General features: G+C 33.7%; 1 protein-coding gene across 2 annotated transcripts in view; it reads right to left on the bottom strand.

Annotated features, from left to right (window-relative positions):
- Positions 1-1,128: 1,128 nt before the first annotated feature.
- LOC110663180 (pentatricopeptide repeat-containing protein At2g17140) overlaps positions 1,129-22,062 on the bottom strand; it is a 28,043-nt gene continuing 7,109 nt past the window's right edge. The window contains exons 2-4 of one of the 2 annotated variants that reach the window (XM_021822427.2): positions 19,379-19,929; positions 19,103-19,156; positions 1,129-1,454 (exon numbers count right to left, since the gene is read on the bottom strand). In XM_021822427.2, coding sequence (XP_021678119.1) covers positions 19,803-19,929 — 127 coding nt within the window. In that variant the 3' untranslated portion in view covers positions 1,129-1,454; positions 19,103-19,156; positions 19,379-19,802. Of the gene's footprint in view, positions 1,455-18,981; positions 19,157-19,378; positions 19,930-22,062 lie in introns of those variants that run through there. The other variant, XM_021822426.2, reaches the window with a different exon arrangement.

The following is a 22,062-nucleotide window of genomic DNA, read 5'->3' as shown; positions in this document are numbered from 1 at the left end:
TAATGCTAGATGTCAATTATGACTTATGAGGACTTGAATGAAATCAGTATTTCATTCCAAGTTTGGAACAGCTCCAATAATATTAAGGAGTTAGTATTATCCTTTTTATCAATTAGTATTGAACCTAGTAAGTCCCACGTATAATAGCATATTGACCAAAGCAAAATTATTTTGATTAATTGATTAATTGAATTGACAAATTTAGTTTGCAATGATATTTCAAAGTCCCTAACATGACTTGAAACTAAATTTATCTAAGAAAGTGTATAAGTTAATATTTAAATAATTTAAATATAAACTTGAAAATTATTCAAAGAAAGAAGATGGAAATTGGAGAGGCTTGAATTGTCAAATGTTGACTTCTCAGATGTTGACTAGTTAAAGTTTGAACCCTTGACTTAGTCAATGAAGACCAAAATTAATTAATTAATATTGATTAATTAATTAATCTTGGCTTAATTAATGATGATTAATTAAGGCTTTATCCCATGATTAAAACTTAATCATAACACATGGACCAACCCTTGACTTAGTCAATGAAGACCAAAATTAATTAATTAATATTGATTAATTAATTAATCTTGGCTTAATTAATGATGATTAATTAAGGCTTAATCCCATGATTAAAACTTAATCATAACACATGGACCAATCAAATTAAGACAAGAGTTTGATTAAGCCAATCATAACTCACCATGTGTGTTAAGTAATTATGGGAATTAAAAGAAAGATGAGAATAAATTTAATGTCAACTTCTTCCTCATATGTGCTGACCATCCTTTGCTGGTGTGACACCCCTCATCCGTCTACAGTGTAGTCGAGTAAGTCATATCACACTGTGTCAAAGCACCTTATCTTGTCTTATTTCATATTTCAAATCAATTTATTATTACTTACTATATTTATTAAAAGTCACTAAGTGAAATTTTTGATATTTATGTCATTTATTGAAATTTTATTTATTTCGGAGTTTTCGTAAATTTTATAGAAAATTCGGTAAAATACCGACTGTAATTTGAAAAAATAGTTCTTCGGAACCTGTTAAAAATACTTCCAATAATTTTTCTCAACCCACACAACTCTAAATATCAACCCAAATCTCATTCTCAAAAATTCAACACAATCCCATAATATTAATCATATCTCAGTTCCTCAAATCCACAATCTCATTTCTTCAGTTTCATATAATACACATGTTTAATTTATGAAGAAGCACTCAAATTTTTATTAATGAACACAATTTATAGATAATTACATCAAAACATAATTACATGAGTTTATAATGTACATGGCATAATAAAAGTCTAATTACAAAAATTTACAAAATATAAAATACAAAATGTAGCCTAGTGTCCTATCAATGCACTGCAAATGTGAGGTAACACTGAACTCTAGCAGATCGGACTCTCACCCAGTCTAGGGTCTACTGGATTCTTGCTCCGTATCTCCAGTACCTGCGCATTGCAAACAACAATGCGCTAAGCAATATAGCTTAGTGGTGCCAATATAAAATAAAATAGCTAAAATAAAATGGATATGCGGAATGTACGCTAATATTTTATGCAGATTGAGTTCCTGGTAATTATTTGTAGTATTATTAATCTAGTACTTTTATGTTAATTATTTGATTAAAATTTGTTAAGATTTATTTTTGATTGCCCAAGTAACCTATACTAGTAGACCGGACTGGATAAATGGGTAAACTGGCACTGGGTACCAAGTACCTCGGGCTATCACACCATCGGTCACAAAGTGTCTCCGGGTGTGCAACAGAACAGCTAATAAGCTGTAATAATTATTAGGCACGAGGCCAAGTATAGTAAACACAATGAAAATAGCCAAAGGCTATTATATCACAGAATGGCACGGAAGGCCATAAAACACAGAATGGTGTGAAACTATATGCAGTACTGCTAACAGAACCCGATTGACATGCCAACCTATCTAACTCAATCTTTCTAGGCATACTATGGCATTTTATACAGTAAATTATGTAATTACTTATATTTGTAGTGTAGAGGTTACTATTTATTGGACTATTTCACACAAAGGTTGACTTTTTAATATCTAATAGATTTGTTAATTCTAAGGTCATCAAAATACCACATTTTGAATTTTATTTTTATTGGCATTGATTGCCAAATTCAATTCCTAGCCTCATAGGTTTTATTTCAAATTTTCAGAATTTAGGGTCCACATTTACTGTTCCATTGGACCTTGCTACAGTGAAAATTTGACAAAACTTTCTTCATTAAAGTTGTTCCTTATTGTCTCTTCTTTAATTTCCTTTTTGAATCACTCCATTTAGAGTTTTCTAGCTCAAGTTATGCAAATTTTTTTCAAATTTCTTTAAGACTGGCCGGATTGGTATCTACCCAGAATTTCTGGGTAGAAATGATTCTGGCAGTTTTGATACCCTGACTTTGGTTAGCAATTCAGATGGGTTATGATCATAATTTAGTTTGGTGTTCTTCATGAAAGTTGTTCTAAATTGTCTAAAATTTTCACTGATATAAAATTCAAGTCAATTGGATATTTCTACACTGAGTTATGATCATTTTAACAAACATTGTTCATTTGTCACTTTGCCATGGCAGCATGTGTGTTATCCGGATTAGGTCAATTTTTAAGGCAACTTAAGTTGGTTTTCTGAGTATGATTTCTTTACCAAAAAAGCTGCATTATATGTCTATTTTCACCTCCAATTGGCCTTGCACTAATTGGAGCTACACAAATTCAGTTAAGGCTCTTCAAACACACTAGACTCTAGTGGTCCAGAATTGATCACAAAAGGCAACCTACACATTTCAATATCCAAAGCCACAATTTGTCTCATTTTATGGTTCAACCTTACCAAATGGACACTAATTGACCTTTAAAATGTTCAACCATCACATGAGCAAAACCCTAATTTTGCTCAAAACCACAAATTCTCAAATTTCAATTCATGCACTAAATTTACAATTCAATGTTCAATTACTCAATTCATGTCAAGGGCAGCTAGCATATTACTGTAATTCAAGGAAATTCATCAAACCCTAACCATCCCAAGGCTGCTGAAATCATGGGAATACATACATATAAATTTCATTCTATTTTCTTACAATTTCAACTTATATCATGTCCTTAAATATGAATTGAGTAAAAGAGAGAAGAAATTGGACACTAACCTCTTATGTGCAGAATTTTTTCCAAACATAATCTTCACTTTCTCTTTAATTCTTAGCAGCCAAGCACCTTCCAAAGTGGTGTAGACAAGTTTTATTGAATGTATCTTAGGGTTTTGTGGTGAGAATTTAAGATTTAGAAGAGAAAGAGAGATAAGAGAATTTTAATGGATGTTGAGAGGAAGAGGGCTGCCGAAAATGTTGAGGAAATAAGGAGAAATTTTTGTCATTTTTGTCCCAATTTATTTATATTTATCCCTTTTTAAAAGGCTGGTCAAGTTCCCATTGGTTAGCAATTTTTATTTTATTCATTTATGATATCATGCTTATGTCATAAGTCTAATTTAAATTCAATTTCTTTTCTCATTTCTTTAACTCATTTATAATTATTTTCTCACCAATATTAATTCATATTTTATATCATATAATTCACCCACTTAAATGGACAAGTCAGTTAAAAATCGTCTCTCAAGGCGAAATGACCAAAATGCCCTTCGTTTAGCTTAATGAGCTAAAATTGTCTGTACCGATTGAAAAAATTTTCTAAGCATTTTCTTGGCATTCTAATGCTATCGAAACCTCAATGACTCTTATCTGGAGTCTCAAAAATTATTTCACAGAATTTCCCTTGGGTTTAGGGCTTTACAGCAACTTCCCATTAGGCCACCCATCGCCGGGGCACCGACTCACTTAACTTTGTTGTATTTTATTTCTAAAATATTTCTTAAATTTTTCTTATCATTATTTGAGTTATTTATAACACCTCACTTTAATCTAAATATAGTTCCAGACATTCTAGCTGTCCGGACAGACATTGATTACCGGAATAATAGAATGTACGATCAGGTTAAAATGAGGATGTTACAGCTGCCCTCTCTCTCTCTTAAGCTTCATCTTCATCCTTGAACAAAACCAAGAGCACAAGTTGTACTCTTGACCAAACTCATTGGGGAAATTGTTTCTCCTCATTTCCAACCATTATCACCTTGCAAAACAACATACTCTTCCTCCCTATCTTCTTGGTTGCTAATTTCTTGAAGATTTTGGAAGAGTTCTTGGCTATTGAAGGTGGCTTTGGTCTAGTGCTAGTGTGGATAAACTAGAGGACTAGCACTTGAGAGTCTTTACTACCCGGACTGAGGTGAAATTGTGTGATTCTGTGCCTAGAAACGTTAGTGATCTCCAAAACCTAATTCAAGTTAATTTGGGGATAAAGTTTCCTAATGGCAATTAGGTTAATTTAGCAATGAAAACATAATTTAATATGACTAAATGATGTGTTTTTCAATAGCTAAAAGTGATTGCAGGAAGCATGAAACCCTAGCTTAGGAAAAATTTCAAATTGCTCAAATTCTGCACCTTTTGAAAACTTGGTCATTCAATTTGTGCAAACTCCTTTCAATTAGTATCAAAGCCACCCTAATTTGCCATTAGGAACTTAATACATGTTATAGACAGCTTGGGGCCATGTCAGGTTGCATAGGGTGTGACTTGATTACAAGTTGAATCAAGTGAAAAATTGAATCATATGCTATTTACTACAGCAATTTTGGTTCGGCCAAAAGTTGAGGTATCTTATGTGATTTTATTTTTTTGGTTGGACTTAATTAATGGCCTTGCACATGAATATGATGATGTCTAAAACCATTAGATAGCAAGAAAAATCACAAATTTTGAGTGAAGTGTCATTATGCCTAAGTGGAGTGGCCATAGGGCAAGTGAAGTGGTTATGGTGCTCTCACCAACTTTTGTGAATTCTCTTGTGGATTGAATTGTTCAATCTCGGTCACAAATTGCATATGACATGTATATGAATGTGATTCACATGTAATTAGGTTAATTTTAAATATGCGATATTTAGGATTAACATGTATGTTCAAATGGTGAATGTATGAAATTGGCATGGTAGCTGATCATGGACTTTAGGAGACCATTGTGAATTGAGTTTTTGATTAATTCCATGGATTGTAATAATTATTTTAATTTTACAAGGGTTGTATCATAAATTTTTGTGATAGAGTCATAGGTTGTACATTCATTTATTTGAACTTGAATGCTCAATTTCATTGTAATTTCACCTTGGTATGCCAAGGATAAATGTTATAATTGACTTGGTGAACTTACAAGATGGAATGAAGCCTAATACCATGACGGAGATCAGTGGGAGTTCGACCCTTCAAGAGTTGAAGAGTTGGGATCAAGCAAGAATATTAGATGGATGTTAACCCAAGATGCCTTGAATTCAATTCTTATGGCTAGGATTAAATTCCCTTAGAATAGTCCATGATCATACCTTTTACATTTCCATTGTATGGATATATGTATGTGATATATATTTTCACAATGTGTATGAGATATGCATGAAAATGGATAATGTGCAGAGTGAGACCGATTAGTAATTAGGCAGCCCATTAAATCTTCCAGTAAAATGATTAAGTTGGAAATGGTGAATTTTAGAAATTGCACCATGGCTCTCCATTGAGGCAATTACTTTGAGAAATTTTAAACATTTGCATTTGTTTAAGGGATTTTCTTAGAGGTAATTGGTAAGCATGGGATGTTGTAAGTATGTAAATACTTTAATGGCCAATAATGGATGTGCCTGAAGTCATTAAAGTTTAAACTTACATGCTTACTAACTCAGTGGGCTCAATTTAACTAATGCAAGATAAACCAATAAGGGATATGCCTGAGGTTTTGAGCATTAGGGGCCAAGCAATTGATTGAGTCTCACATGAGATGTGATGGGCAAAGAGTTACTCACTTATAGATTGTTATGAGTCCAACAATGGATATGCCTAAGGATTATTGGCAAGTCTATAAGAATTCAATCGCCCACTAGAAATTCAACCCAACTTAAATTTCCGTCTCCTACTTTGGAAGTGTAGGATTTGATAAATTAATGGGAGGACCAATTTGATTAATAGACCATAATCATTTTGGTAAATTACTTGATTTATCTGATACAATTACTAATTAATCTTGTTATTTTCTGCAGTTTATAATCTGATAAAATGAGCACATAACCATCTTCCAATACCAATGTCCTAGCAAGCATACTTGATTACAATAGGTTGACTGGACCCAGTTTTTCTGATTGGCTGAGAAACCTGAAGCTTGTCTTGAATCTAGACCGTATAGGATATGTTTTAGATTCTAAAATTCCTAGTCCCTTACCTTTCGGGGCATTACAAGAGGAATTTGACACGCTAGACAGGTGGAAGGAGCATGATTTAAGTGCCAGGTGCTACATGCTGGGCATCAATGACTAATGAGCTGCAAAAACAGCATGAGAACATGCAGAGCGCTTCTAATATCCTTCTTCACCTATAAGAGTTGTACGGTTAACATAGCAAGAATGCCAGATATAAGATGTCAAGGCAATTGTTCCATATGACAATGTTGGAGGGACAAAATATTAGAGATCATGTCCACAAGATAATCTAGGTCATTGAGCAGCTGGAATGTCTAGACTTCACCATGGATTTCTAATTACAGACAGATCTGATCCTTCAGTCTCTGCCAGAGTCATTCGAAAATTTTATTATAAATTTCCATATGACTAAACAATAGTGCACCTTGGCCAGTTTACTTAACATGCTAGTAATTGCCCAAAAGAATATGCCAGGTAATAAAGGAAATGAGGTAGCTTTGGTTGCATCTTCCTGTTTGGCTGGAAAGTCCAGAAAGAAGAGGAGCAACAAGAATAAGAGATCTCCTGTTCCAGGTCCTTCCAAGAAAATAGCCAAGCAGAAGAAGACCGAAGCTGGGCAAGGCAAAGGAAAGTGTTGCCACTGCTAGAATGATGGGCACCGAAAGAGAATTGCCCAGAGTATCTGTTATCTCTAAAAGATAAGAAGGATAAACCTTTAGAAGGTATGTCCATATCTTGTTATTTAGATTCTGATGATACTCCTAGTTCATCTACAGCTTGGATTTTTGTTAGTAGTATGCCCTAGAGTATATCATTTTGATGTATCTTGTACATATTTTATTAATAAAAGGCAATTTCAATTTTCGGTTTACATAATATATTTATGTGTAATAGAAAAAGTCTATTGATATTTTGTTAGAAATTTTATCCTTAAGTTGTTAAGAATATGAGTGACAGTATTTCTAATATAAAGTATCATAAATTGATTCACAATCAATGATACTTCACACAAGACATGACTTATCCAGAAAGACTGTAATCATGTTTGTTCCTAAGGTATTTATATGAGATATAAATAAGATGGAGTGGTGAGTCTCATGCCACATAACAAACATGATAGGCACTTATACATGATAAGTAAGCCAAACCAGTGATGCTTATGACAAGCACATAGAGTTTACTCTTGTCAATGCACTGTCATATATCATATCAGTGCATACGATCTTTAGACCTGAGATAACAGAGTTATCTTGTACATAGGTGGTTTGAGTTTGATACTGCTTTCATACTTGTACTATCTATGGGTATATGGGCATGTGTTGGCTCCTACTAATTATATATGGAGATAGGTGTTGATCAAGATAGAATCTGTTACCCTAAGTAAATAAGGATAAAATCCTATATTCATTTAATTGTTCTTGATATTTCAAATTCCTAGCCAGGACAGACAGATTTAATCAGAAAAGAGTTTCTGACAAGAAAATCTAATTAATCAAAAACTGAAATTAAAAGAAAACATAATACTCATAGCAAATGGGGTTTGACATTAACCATGACTCAACTCAAATTGGGATTTTATAACAGAGAGATTCTAGTGCATGGTAACATATGATTATAGGTTCATTTAAGGTATTCCTTGTTACTGATTGAGTGGCCATGGCACGCTATGCCAGGTATCAACCATGGTCTATGAGATGCCTAAAATGATTTAGAGAAAGCATTCATGGTAAGAAAGAGTTCTGATGATATTAAGAGTTAATATCATATCCCATTACCAATTAGTGATGAGCCTAGTGAGTCACACACATACACAAGTTAATCACCAAGTAAAATGTAATTTAATTGATTAATTAAAGAATTTAACTGATTAATTAACTAGGTTCGATTTGCAATGAGATTACAAAATCCCTAGCATGACTTGAAACCAAATCTAGATTATTTGATGTATTGTATAAGTTAAATTTATATTTAAAGTATTTAAATATGAATTTAATTGTAAGAAATTAATTAATGGATATTAATTAATTAATTTATATTTGATATAAATTGATTAGAAAAGGAGAAATAATGATTTTGGGTTGAGAACTCAAAATTAAAACATAAGGGTAATTTGATCATTTCACATGGTGACATGTGGCACTATGAGATGGCGACACACGGCACCATATAAGCTTGTTATTTATCTTTCTATCATGCAAAATGATCAAAGTCAAGATTAAGTCTAACTTTGACATTTGGCTTAATGAGATTAAGTCAATTAAAAATAAGATGCAATCTAATAGTGACATATGGCAAAGGGATTAAGTAAATATTTGACCTAATTATAAAAGGGAAAGAAATAAGAAATAAACATTATTATTCTTCCTTCTCTAAAAGTGGCGCAGCCCATTCTCTCCATCTCCTCTTCTTGCTTTCTCATCAATTCAAAGAGAATCACTCTATTTCCTTTGAATTAAAATTGCTAGAAATTATCTATATTGTCCTATATACACGTATAACATCTCTAAAAGCAAAACTCTAAATTATAATTGGTTGGCAAGGCTTAAGAAGCAAAATTGGAGACTGCCCATTAGTGATCTTGGTGTGGACAAGCTAGAGGGACAACACTTGGAGTCCTAGGAGCTTCCTAAAGGTGTCAATTGCATCCATAGTGAATCAAAGAGGTTAGTGCCCAAATTCCTCTTTCAAATTAGGGTTCAATTGAATTAATTTGTTAATTCACAATCTTGAATGGCAAATGAAGATTCTAATACATATTAAAAGTGTTTTAATATACAATTTAGCATTGAAATTAATTAGGTACATAAGAGATGTGGCATGATGCATGAAACCCTAGAAGAAAAATTTTAAAATTCAATGCTCCAATGCACCAATTACCATGCTTCCACTCATTCAATTGGTATCAGAGCCACTATATTTGCCATTAGAATTGAACATGAGATTTAATTGTGTGATTGGATCAAATTTAGATTGATCTAAAGTTTTTTTGGTGCTCATGTGTGGCAGCATGATTAATGATAGTGCTTATGGGTGGCAGCATGTTTGAGATACACACCCCAATGGTGTGATTTGTTTTGGGCTTTTTTATGCAATTGTTATATATCTTAAGGCCCATAATTAGGCCCATACCTAATTAAATTATTTAATTAGAAATTTTAATCACACAATTAATGTTTGAAAAATGTTTTCAAGGTATTAAATTTAGAAAGAGTTTCTAAATTTAAATTTATTTGAATGAAATTCGAATCTGAATTTTTTTGTTGAATATGTGATATTCAATTTAATTTTTTAGTATGTATATTTTATTTAATTGTTAAATTTTAATATGCATGATGGATGATCATGAACAATAAAAGACAAATGTGATTGAATTTATTTCTTTTATTTTTCTTTATGTTGTAAAATAATTAATTTTATTTTAGTGGCATGTATTATAAATGTTGTAATAATTTGGGCTGTAATTTCATTTATTTAAGGACTTTAAAGTCCATATTTTTGTAAATTCGTCTTGGTATGCCAGGGATTACAATGTAATTGAATTGCAAGAAGATCAAGGAAGTTAAGAGCATTGGTGGAACCGGTGAGAGAATGTCAAGATCAAGTGTTGATTATGTACTCCTTCAGCAACTCTTGTAAAATGAATGAATGAAATACGCCTATGAATGCCCTGATTCAATTATTGATAGCTCAGAATTAAATCCCTTAGAAAATCCATAATCATACCATATTATTTATTTATCCATGTATGCATGAGATGTATGAGAATATTTGCAAGTATATGATATATGCATGCCAATTGGATAATGTGTAAAATGTGACCATAATAGTAATTAAGCCGACCACTAAATCTTTCAAACAAATGATTAAATTGGAAATGGTATAATTAAAGTAATTATATCATGGCCCTCCATTGAAGCAATTATTTTATGAAATTTTAAATACTTGCATGTGATGCATTTAATTTAAGAGATTTTCTTAAAAATAATTGTTAAACATGAGATGTTGTAAATATGTAAATAGTTGATGGTCAATAATGGATGAGCCATAGGTCATTAAAATTATTTACATGTTTACTGGCTCAATGGAATCAACTTAACTAATGCATGATAAATTAATAATGGATGTGTCTGAGATTTTGAGCATTATGAGCTAAATAAATTATTGAACCTCACATGAGATGTGATGGACAAGAAGTTGCTCACTTATAGTTTATTGTAATTCTAATAATGGATGTGCCTGAGGATGATCAATAAGACTATAAGAATTCAATCACCCACTAGAAATCTATCCAACTAGGATTTCCGTTTCCTACTTTGGAAGTGTAGGATTCGCCAAGTTAGTGGGAGGACCAATTTGATTAAAAGACCATAATTATATTGGTTAATTACTTGATACATTTACTAATTAATCTAGTTATTTTCTACAATTAATTTTCTGATAATAATGAGCACACAACAACCACTACCATCCAATATCTTTGCGAGCATAATTGATCACAATAAATTGACGGGACTTAATCTTTCAGATTGGCTAAGAAATTTAAAACTTGTCATGAACCTAGAACGTATTGGATATGTTCTAGACTCAAAGAGGCCACTCAAGAGAAACATGACACTATGGACAAGTGGAAGGAGCATGATATAAGAGCCAAATGTTACATGCTTGCATCTATGAGTAATGAGTTACAGAAGGAGCATGAAAATATGCAAAATGCAAGTGAGATCCTCCTTCACCTGCAAGAGTTATATGGTGAGCACAGCATGAATGCTAGGTATGAGATATCTAAACAGCTATTCCGCATGAGGATGTCTGAGGGACAAAATGTAGGAGATCATGTCCACAAGATGATTCTACTTATTGAGCAGCTGGAACATCTTGACTTTCACATGAATTAACAACTGCAGACAGATTTGATCCTTCAGTCCCTGCCTGAGTCATTTGAGAATTTTGTGACAAATTTCTATATGACAAAGCAAGAGTGTACTTTGGCTGGGTTGCTTAACATGCTGGTTATTGCCCAAAAGAATATGCCGGACAGTGAAGGAAAATAGGTGGCTTTGATTGTATCTTCTTTTTCTGCTGGAAAGTCCAAAAAGAAGAAGGGCAATAAGAATAAGAAACCTCAAATTCTTAGACCTTCCAAGAAGATAGCCAAACAGAAGGGCAAGACCGAAGCTGACAAAGGCAAGGGAAAGTGTTTCCACTGTCAAAAGGATGGTCACTGGAAAAAGAACTACCCAGAGTATCTTGCTTCTCTGAAGGACAAGAAGGATAGACCTTCAGAAGGTATGTCTGTGTCTTGTTATTTAAATTATGATGATAGTCATAGTTCATCTACAGTTTGGGTTTTAGACACTGATGCTAGTTCTCACATTACTTTTGATATGCAGGAACTAACAAGTAGTAGCAGCTTGCAGTCACGAGATATTAGACTCCGGGTTGGCAATGGCTCAACTATTGAAACTTTAGCCATAGGATCTAAATCTTTATGCATGTGTGGACATATTTTGTATTTAAATAATATTTTACATGTACCTGATACTTTTAAGAACATCATTTCTATATCTAATTTGACTAGAAATAGTTATGAATTTTAGTTCACAAATGATGTTTGCAATATTTATTTTGGAAATAAATGTGTTGGCTCGAGCTATATGTATGATGGATTTTATTATTTAGATAATAATGTTAAATACAAATCTAATGCAAGTAATCTAAATGAATGTAATGTCATGATGAAAATCAATTCAAGTTTAAAATATATTTGGCACTTAAAATTAGGTCATATTGCAGAAGATAGGATTGCAAAGCTGGAAAAAATGAGGATTTTATCATCATTAGGTTCTTAACCTATTCCAACTTGTGAATCTTGCCTTCAAGGCAAAATGACTAGATCACCTTTTGTTGGACAAGAGTTAAGAGCTGAAAATATTTTGAAATTGATAAATAGTGATGTATATGGTCCATTTAAGAAAATGACTAGAGGCGGTTTTCATTACTTTATTACCTTTACTGATGATAAATCAAGATTTGAGTATTTGCATTTGATGAAATACAAACATGAATCCTTTGAAAAGTTCAAAAAATTTAAATGTGAAGTAGAAAATTAAACAGTGAAAAGTATTAAAACTCTTCGATCAGATCGTGGAGGTGAATACTTAATTACTGAATTTGATGAATACTTGAAAGAACATAACATTGTCTCCTAACTGACTCCTTCAAGAACGCCACAACTGAATGGTATATCTGAAAGGAGAAATCGTACCCTATTAGATATGGTACGCAGTATGATGAACTATACTGATACGCCAATCTCCTTTTGGGGATTTGCATTAGAATCAGCTTTACATATACTGAATAGGATTCCATCAAAATTAATTTCTTCCACACCTTATGAGATATGGCATGGAAGAAAACTGAGTCTTAAGCATGTTAAGATTTGGAGTTGTCCAGCTTACATTAAAAAGCTGAACACTAATAAATTGGAAACCAGATCAGAAAATTATCGATTTGTTGGATATCCAAAAGAAAGTTTTGGATATTATTTTTATTTGCCCACATCACAAAAGATTGTGGTAAGCAGAGATGTCATATTTCTTGAACAACAGTTTATTCAAGAAGGTGGCAAAGGAAGTCAAATAGAATTAGAATTGGAGAATTCTGACCAACCAACAGATCAAATTGATATAGATCTATCTAGTCAACCCACACCTATTGATGAAACATCTACAGTAATTCCTCGCGGATCAACCAGGATATCTCACCCACCAGTGAGATATGGTTTTCTTCATGAAGATGAACAAGAGTTGTTTACTCATGAAGAAGTAGATCATGAGATGATCCTCTTACCTATGAAAAAGCTATATTAGATATAACTCAACTCAACTCAATTAATCTTTTATCCCAAAAATTTGGGGTCGGCTATATGGATTCGCTTTCTCCACTCTGAACGATTTTGGGTTAAATCCTCAGAAATATGTAATGCTTCTAGGTCATGTTGTACTACTCTCCTCCAAGTCAATTTAGGTCTACCCCTTTTTTTCTTTCTATCCTCTAACCTAATGTGTTCTACTTGTCTAACTGGAGCCTCCGTATGTCTACGCTTCACATGACCAAACCACCTCAATCTCCCTTCTCTCAACTTATCTTCAATTGGCACCACTCCTACCTTTTCTCTAATACTCTCATTACGGACTTTATCTAGTCTAGTATGGCCACTCATCCACCTTAACATTCTCATCTCTGCAACTCTTATCTTAGATGCATACAACTCTTTCAGTGCCCAACACTCACTACCATATAACATAGCCGGTCGTATGGCTGTATGGTAAAATTTTCCTTTCAATTTATTGGGAATCTTACGATCACATAAAACTCCCGTGGCACGTCTCCACTTCAACCATCCGGCTTTAATCTTATGACTAACATCCTCCTCACCTCCCCCATCTACTTGAAGGACTAAGCCTAGATATTTAAAGTGATTACTTTGGAACAATACTACTCCATTCAAATTAACTCCTTTCCTATCACCAATTTGGCCCTCACTGAACTTGCAATGCATGTATTCTGTCTTCGTTCTACTTAAATTAAAGCCCTTTGTCTCTAGAGTACTTCTCCAAAGTTCTAGCTTTCTATTGACTCCTTCTCGTGTCTCATCTATCAGAACAATATCATCCGCAAACATCATGCACCAAGGAATACTCTCTTGTATATGTTTCGTCAGTTCATCTAAAACTAATGTAAAAGGTAAGGGCTTATGGCTGATCCTTGGTGTAATCCAATTGAGATCGGAAAATCCCTTGTGTCCCCTTCCACTGTGCGCACAATAATAGTTGCTCCTTCATACATATCTTTCAATACTTGTATGTACCTAATAGATACCCTCTTTTGTTCTAACACATTCCATAAGACCTCTCTTGGAACACTATCATAAGCCTTCTCCAAATCAATAAAAACCATGTTTAGATCTTTCTTCACATCTCTATATTTCTCCATCAAGCTTCTAATGAGAAAGATCGCTTCCATAGTTAAACGACCGGGCATGAAACCAAATTAATTGAGAGAGATAAAAGTATCATGACGTAGTCAATGCTCCACAACTCTTCAAAATGAATTGAAGCTATGAAATCTGAAATTGATTTCATGCATAAGAACCAAGTTTTGGACCTTATTGACCCACCTGAAGGTATTGTACCTATAGGGAATAAATGAGTTTTTAAGAAAAAAATTTGGTTCTGATGGAAAGGTATAGACCTATAAAGCAAGACTAGTAGTGAAAGGGTTTTGCCAAAGGCAAGGAATCGACTATGAGGAGACTTTCTCGCCTATTGACATGCTTAAATCAATTAGGCTTCTATTAGCAATAGCTGCATACAATGATTATGAGATTTGGCAGATGGATGTCAAAACAGTTTTTCTCAATGGATACATTGATGAAAACATTTTCATGGAACAACCTAGGGGTTTTGAATCCCAATATAGTTTCAAGGTGTGGAAACTAAAGCGATCTATTCATGGGTTAAAACAAGTTTCGAGGAGTTGGAACATCCATTTTGATGAAGTCATTAAGTCATTTGGTTTTATCAAAAATGTGTATAAACCATGTGTATATAAGAAGGTTAGTGATAGTGCTGTCATTTTCTCTGTCTTATATGTGGATGACATTATGTTGATAGGTAATGACATAGGTATGTTGACAACTGTAAAAGTATGGTTGTCAAATACATTCTCCATGAAAGACTTAAGGGAGGCAACCTATATTCTTGAAATTCACATCTATAGAGATAAAGCGAAAAGAATAATTAGTTTATCCCAAAGTCTATACTTGGAAAATGTGTTAAAGAGATTTAACATGCTTGATTCCAAGAGAGGATTGTTACCAGTAAAACATGGTATCCATCTTTCTAAAGAGATGTCTCCAAAGACACCAGAAGAAAGAGATAAAATTGTTAGGATTCCATATGCTTGGGGTATTGGAAGTTTGATGTATGCAATGATGTGTACTAAGCCGGATATCACATATGCTGTTTATTTGATTAGCAGGTTTCAATCCAATCCAGGTTTGGAACACTAGATAACTGTCAAGAATATCCTTTAGGAATTCATCAAATTAAATACTTAAGTATTCACCTCCTTGATCTGATCGAAATGATTTGGGATTGTCCGGCTTATATTAAAAAGCTAAAGAATGATAAATTGGAAATAAAGTTTGAAAAGGGATAATTTGTTGGATATCCAAAAGAAAGTTTTGGATATTATTTTTATTTACCAACATCACAAAGAGTTATGATAAGTAGGAATGCTATATTTCTTGAACAACAGTTTATTCAAGAAGTTGGTAAAGGAAGGCAAATAGAATTAGAATTAGAAAATTTTGATTAACCAATAGATCAGATGGATCTATAGATCAGATGGATATAGATCCATCTAATCAACCTAAACCTGTTGATGATACATCCACAATACTTCCTCGCAGATTAACCAGAATATCTCACCCACCAGAGAGGTATGGTTTTCTTCATGAGAATAGACAAGAGTTGTTTATTCATGAGGAAATAGATCATGGATATGATCCTTTAACCTATGAAGAAGCTATATCAGATATAGACTCTTCTAAACAGATCGAAGCAATGAAATATGAAATGGATTCCATGCACAAGAACCAAGTTTGAGATCTTGTAGACCCACCTGAAGCTATTGTACCTATAGGGAACAAATAGATTTTCAAGAAGAAAATTGATTCTGATGGTACCTATAAAGTAATGCTAGTTGCGAAAGGGTTTTGTCAAAGGCAATGAATTAACTATGAGGAGACTTTCTCGCCTGTTGCCATGTCTAAATCCATTATGATTTTATTAGCAATAGCTGCATACAATGACTATAAAATTTGGCAAATAGATGTCAAAATAGCTTTTCTCAATGGTTATATTGAGGAAAACATATTCATGAAACAACCTAGGGGTTTTGAATCCCAAGATCATTCCAAGATCTGTAAACTAAAATGATCCATTTATGGGCTAAAGCAAGCTTCGAGGAGTTTGAACATCCACTTTGATAAAGCCATTAAATCTTTTGGATTTATCAAAAATGAGGATGAACCATATGTTTATAAGAAAGTTAGTGGGAGCGCAATCACTTTCCTTGTATTGTATGTGGATGATATATTATTAATAGGTAATGATGCTGGTATGCTTACTATTGTAAAAATCTGGTTGTCAAATTCATTCTCCATGAAAGACTTAGGGGAAGCAACCTACATTCTTAGTATTCGCATCTATAGAGATAGAGCGAAAAGAATGATTGGTTTATCCCAAAGCCTATATTTGGAAAAAGTGTTAAAGAAGTTTAACATGCTTGATTCCAGAAAAGGATTGTTACCAGTTAGGTATGGTATCCACCTTTCTAAGGATATGTCTCCTAAAACAACTGACAAAAGAGAAAAAATGGCCAGGATTCCATATGCTTCGGCTATTAGAAGTCTTATGTATGCTATGTTGTGTACTAGGCTAGATATTGCTTATACTGTTAGTTTGACTAGCAAGTTTCAATCCAATCCGGATTTAGAATACTAGATAGCTGTCAAGAACATCCTTAAGTACTTGAGAAAAACTAAGGATTTAGTATTGATATATGGAGGAAGTGAACTACAACTAGATGGTTTTACAGATTCTAGTTTTCAATCAGACGTGGATGATAGAAAGTATATCTCCGGATGATAAAAAGTATATCTCCGGCTTTGTATTCATTTGCAATGGAGATGCAGTTAGTTGAAAGAGTTCCAAACAGAGTACAACTGTCGACTCCACTACAAAGACCAAGTATATTGCTGCATCGGATACTGCAAAAGAAGCTTTTTAGATAAAGAAGTTCGTAATAGAACTTAGAGTGGTTCCATCCATTATATCACCAGTTCCATTATATTGAACTATATTGTGAAAACAATGATGCTGTAATTCAAGCTAAGGAACTCCGGTCTCACTAAAAATCCAAACAAATAGAAACGCACTAACATATTATCAGAGAAATAGATGGGCGCGGCGATGTAACCATGCAGAAAATAGCATCAACAGAAAATCCAGCTGATCTGCTCACGAAAGCAATGACACAAACTCGGTTAGACCGACATCTTGAGAAGATAGGTCTTAAATATTGTAATGAATGGCTCTATGAAAGTGGAAGATTGTTAGTAGTATGCCCTAGAGCATATCATTTATTTGTATCTTGTAAATATTTATTTGTTAATAAAGGCAAATATTCTTTTCTGTTTACATAAATCTATGTGTAATGGAAAAGGTCTATTGGTATTTTGTTAGAAATCCTATTCTTAAGTTGTTAAGAATATGAGCGACAAAATTTTCTAGTATAAAGTATCATAAATTTGGCTCACAATCGAGGATACTTCACAAAGAACATGAGTTATCTGGAAAGATTGCCATTCATGTTTATTTCCATAGATTAGTATAGGATACTAATAAGATGGAATGGTGAATCTCATACCATATGACAAGCGTAGTAGGCACTTATGATAAGTAGGTCGAACCTGTGACGCTTATGACATGCACATGGAGTTTACTCTTGTCAATACAATGTCATAAATATCATACTAGTGCATATAATCTCTTGACCTGAGATAGCACAGTTATCTTGTATATAGATAATTTGAGTTTCATACTGCTTTCATACTCGTATTATGTATGGGTATATGGACATGTGTTGGCTCCTACTAGTTATATATGGAGATAGATGTTATTCAAGATGGAATCCGTTACCCTAAGTAAATAGGGATAAAATCCTATGTTCATTTAATTATTCTTGATTAGTTAAGTTTCTGGCCAAGACAGATGGACTTAGCCAAAAAAGAGTTTCTAACAAGTAAGTCTAATTTATCAAGAACTAGAATTAAAAGAGAACATAATATTCGATGCACTTGAGGTTTGACATAAATCATGATTCCAACTAAAATTTGAATTTTGTAATGGAGAGATTTTAGTGCATGACATGTATGATTAAGGTTCATTAATTGGAGATATAATTCATAACTAAAAGGAAGCTATGCAACTCGTTCCTAAATGCTATGCAGACTTACGTAAGCCACTACCAAATATTTTATCTTTTTTTTTTCTCCATTAAAGAATATTTCAATCACAGCATAAATCCATATATCATCTTATTGGACTTCGGATGTTATATTTATTACAATTTCCATTGCATGTGGAGAGAAAAGTACAATAAGTTCTGGAGTTACACCTGTGTAACTAAGGATCGATTTGAAACTAAGAAGAATTTCATATGCTAAAGTTATCATACCCGCAATAAAGAAGCGCAAGGATTATCATCATTTGGTCAAATGAAAAGCACAATGGAGGCATGGACCAAGCACATTCAATAACAAATCCACAATGATAGACACGATGATCATCAGACCAAATTCTCAATGGTCGTGGCACATTCTATAGAAATAACTGATGCTGGCCTTCTGACTAGAGATTTTAAGTCCATGTATTTTAGGAAGAAATTTAGTAATTAATTTATTTGGATATTTTAATTATTTAGGGTATTTTTGGTATTTGACTTTATTATTAGGATTAGGTTTATTTCTTTATAACCCTTGTAAAGGGTTTCTTAACATTCCAGTTTTTGGCATACTTTGAGCACGGAGAATTAACAGAATTTTCATAGCATATTTCCCTTCCTTTGTGTGTGCTATTTTCATTGTGGTTCTACATCACTACACTAATTAGCAACAAGAGCTCAAAAGTTTAGCAAGGGAAACTCAACTCACTGATAGCTGTACAAGCCTTGTCAACCAGCACAGGGAAGGTAGCAACTAGCAATCCTGCAAAAACAAAGGGAGGGCTGAAAACAGGTGGATTCAATTATTAGCACTAGCAGTAGAAGGATAAAAAGTAAGAACATAGACCACAATTCTTTTTAATCTTGCCTAGCAAATTCTAATCCTTTTCAGATGAACTTATGTGTCATGGACCATCTTGTCTAGCAAGCCACCTCATAGAAAAAATGACAGTATTTATTTGCAAGTGAAAACTTGGAACTCAACCTGTGTGGGGACCATAAACACCACTGAATTTGGTATGCAGACAATAACAACCATCTTGATACCTATGTCATGCAACTGCGAATTTCCAATGCCAGTGAAACTACAAGAATGTTTACTGATACGTCCTCCAAATGAATGATGAATCAGAAGCATCAAGCCGCCAACAACAAATGAAATGCAGAATTGCGTGCTATGCTCTCTACATTAATGTTTGTGATGACTGGTATAGAATAAAGAAAAAGGTTCTTTCAAAAATTGCTGAGTCTGGCAAGTCCTCTCTGTACTCTCAAATTGAAGAATCTCAAATGGCTGTCAATTTAAAATAATAGTGACCCTCAGTTGTGGCATTCAATAACAATCATCAGGAGAAAAGAAATTCTTCAGCTCTACCAAATCTCAGTTTTGTTCTCAAGGAACACAACATTTAATTACTCCCGTCCCAGTAATCAAAGAACTCGTCCTTCTGGTGCCGCAAATTTGATACACTACCCTGACCCCAGCCTCTCTCTACCTTCTTAAGTGCTTTCAGTGCAATTCCACTGCAATCATCTCTGTATAAGAGGAGGTAAAATATGCAAAATTAGGAGTATCACACAGTATAGAGAGAAATGGCATAAGAATTGCAGATTGCATCGATCAGGCCTCCAAAGGCTTCTTACAAATTACAGACAGCATAATATTACAGGACAGGATAATCATAGAATATTCTCCAAATCTAGTTAAGCAAAATACGAATATTCAAGGTTCAGATTAGTGAAAAATTATTGTCTGACGCAGCGTGAAGCTTACAAAGAACACATACACTTACATTGAGAGTGAAAATAGAGAAATTCTCAGCAGAAATTTTATTGATGAAAATCTGTTTCGGAAATACACAACTTTTAGGAGTATTTATAGAGTTCATATTCCTAAGCTAACTAAGAAAATATAAATCCTAACTAACTAGAAAGTTTAGATACACCAAACAAAATAAGAAACCTAAATTAAATAGAAAAACTGAACTCAATTAAAACAGGAAATTCAACTAACTAATCCCAGATAGAAAAGGAAAACTAAAATAAAATCCTAAATAAAGTTGGAAAGCTTCCTAAATTAATTTGAAAAGAACTCCTGCAGCTGTCCCTTGCTAAAATAGGAAGCCCAATATGAACTAGGACTGCAGGAGGTGTTTTCTGGTCCAAAAAATACTACTGCCCACTGCTGGACGGATGAACAAATGCCCAAGGTGTGTGTTCCACTCAAGGCGTGTACTTTTCTGTACACCCCACTGCACACACTATTTTCTGGAATTGCTCCACATCATTGCCACTGCAACGTGTTACAGAACAACCCCTTAAGAAGACATTCTGAGTTCTGACAGACACCAGTTAGGAAAAGAGTCACTTGAAAATTTTAAATCCTTGTAGAGATGAAAGTGCTAAGATGAATGTGCAGAAATACAAGGACGAACTAGATAAAGAATGAGTCAAATCGTAACAAAGAGAAAATGACACCTATTGAAGATGAGTTCAGGTAAAAATTTAGGTGGTTTAGGGCTTTGGGCTTGTCTACTGTAGACCAGCAAATGCATCAGTGAACAAGATAGAGCACATTGAAGTTGCAAGAGAAAAGGAGATCCAGGATAACATAGAGTGAAGCAGTTAAATAGGATTTAAAAATGAACTTTGGATAAATTACAAGCGAGTTCCTCAGGTATATCAAAAGCCACATGTCAATCCTTGCATTTTTTATGAGAAGCAAAAGTCTCCAACGTTTGATTCTATCAACAAATGTTCCATCCATCCAAATTTACTATTAATTTGAAACAATTACGTTCCTTACCCCTCCATCCAAATTTTATGCTTAAGTAATTATTTACTTTTGTTATGGAAAGTCAATCACTATATTATTTCTCTATATATTCTGTATTCTGTATTCCTATTTAGGATTTTTTATTTAAGATTTCTTCTTAATTAGTAGAACACAATTATAGGAATCAATTGTATATATATATATCCATGTACAGATTAATTGAAATCAATGAGAATCAACTCTTTCTACATGGTATTAGAGCAGGTCATCAATCTAGGGTGACTATTTGTTCTCACTACCCAGCTCAAGAGAGACCTTGGCCACCGACCGGCCGTTTCAACCCCGATCAACGTCGCCGGTGTTGCCTCAACCCCCTCATTCCACCACTGTGTGCTGTTGCCTGATCCAGTATACCATTAAAGGACTTCTGAGGTTTGGCTCTCAGATCCTATTTCGGTATTTGCTTGATTTGTGATTTTGGCTTATTTTGCTGCTATAAGCACTTTGGATTAGCGTTTCGGTTAGTTTTCTTTGTCTCAACAAATGGCAGACAATAAGAATGTTATTTCTGATGTGATTCCGGTGATGACTAAGATCACGGAACACAAACTTAATAGTTCGAATTACCTGGAGTGGAGTAAGACTGTTAGGGTCTATTTGCGTAGCATTAATAAGGATGATCACCTTACTAAAGATCCACCCACTGATGATACACGATAAACTTGGCTAAGGGATGATGCTAGGTTGTTTTTGCAGCTTCGGAACTCGATTCATAGTGAGGTAATTAGTTTAATTAATCACTGTGAATTTGTTAAGGAATTTATAGATTACTTAGATTTTCTGTATTCTGGTAAAGGGAATATCTCCCGTATTTATGATGTTTGTAAGGCATT

The sequence above is a fragment of the Hevea brasiliensis genome, chromosome 6 (assembly GCF_030052815.1).
Source record: "Hevea brasiliensis isolate MT/VB/25A 57/8 chromosome 6, ASM3005281v1, whole genome shotgun sequence".
NCBI lineage: Eukaryota > Viridiplantae > Streptophyta > Magnoliopsida > Malpighiales > Euphorbiaceae > Hevea > Hevea brasiliensis.
The sequence above is the reverse complement of the archived record's forward strand: the minus strand, read 5'-3'. Positions and strand labels throughout refer to the sequence as shown.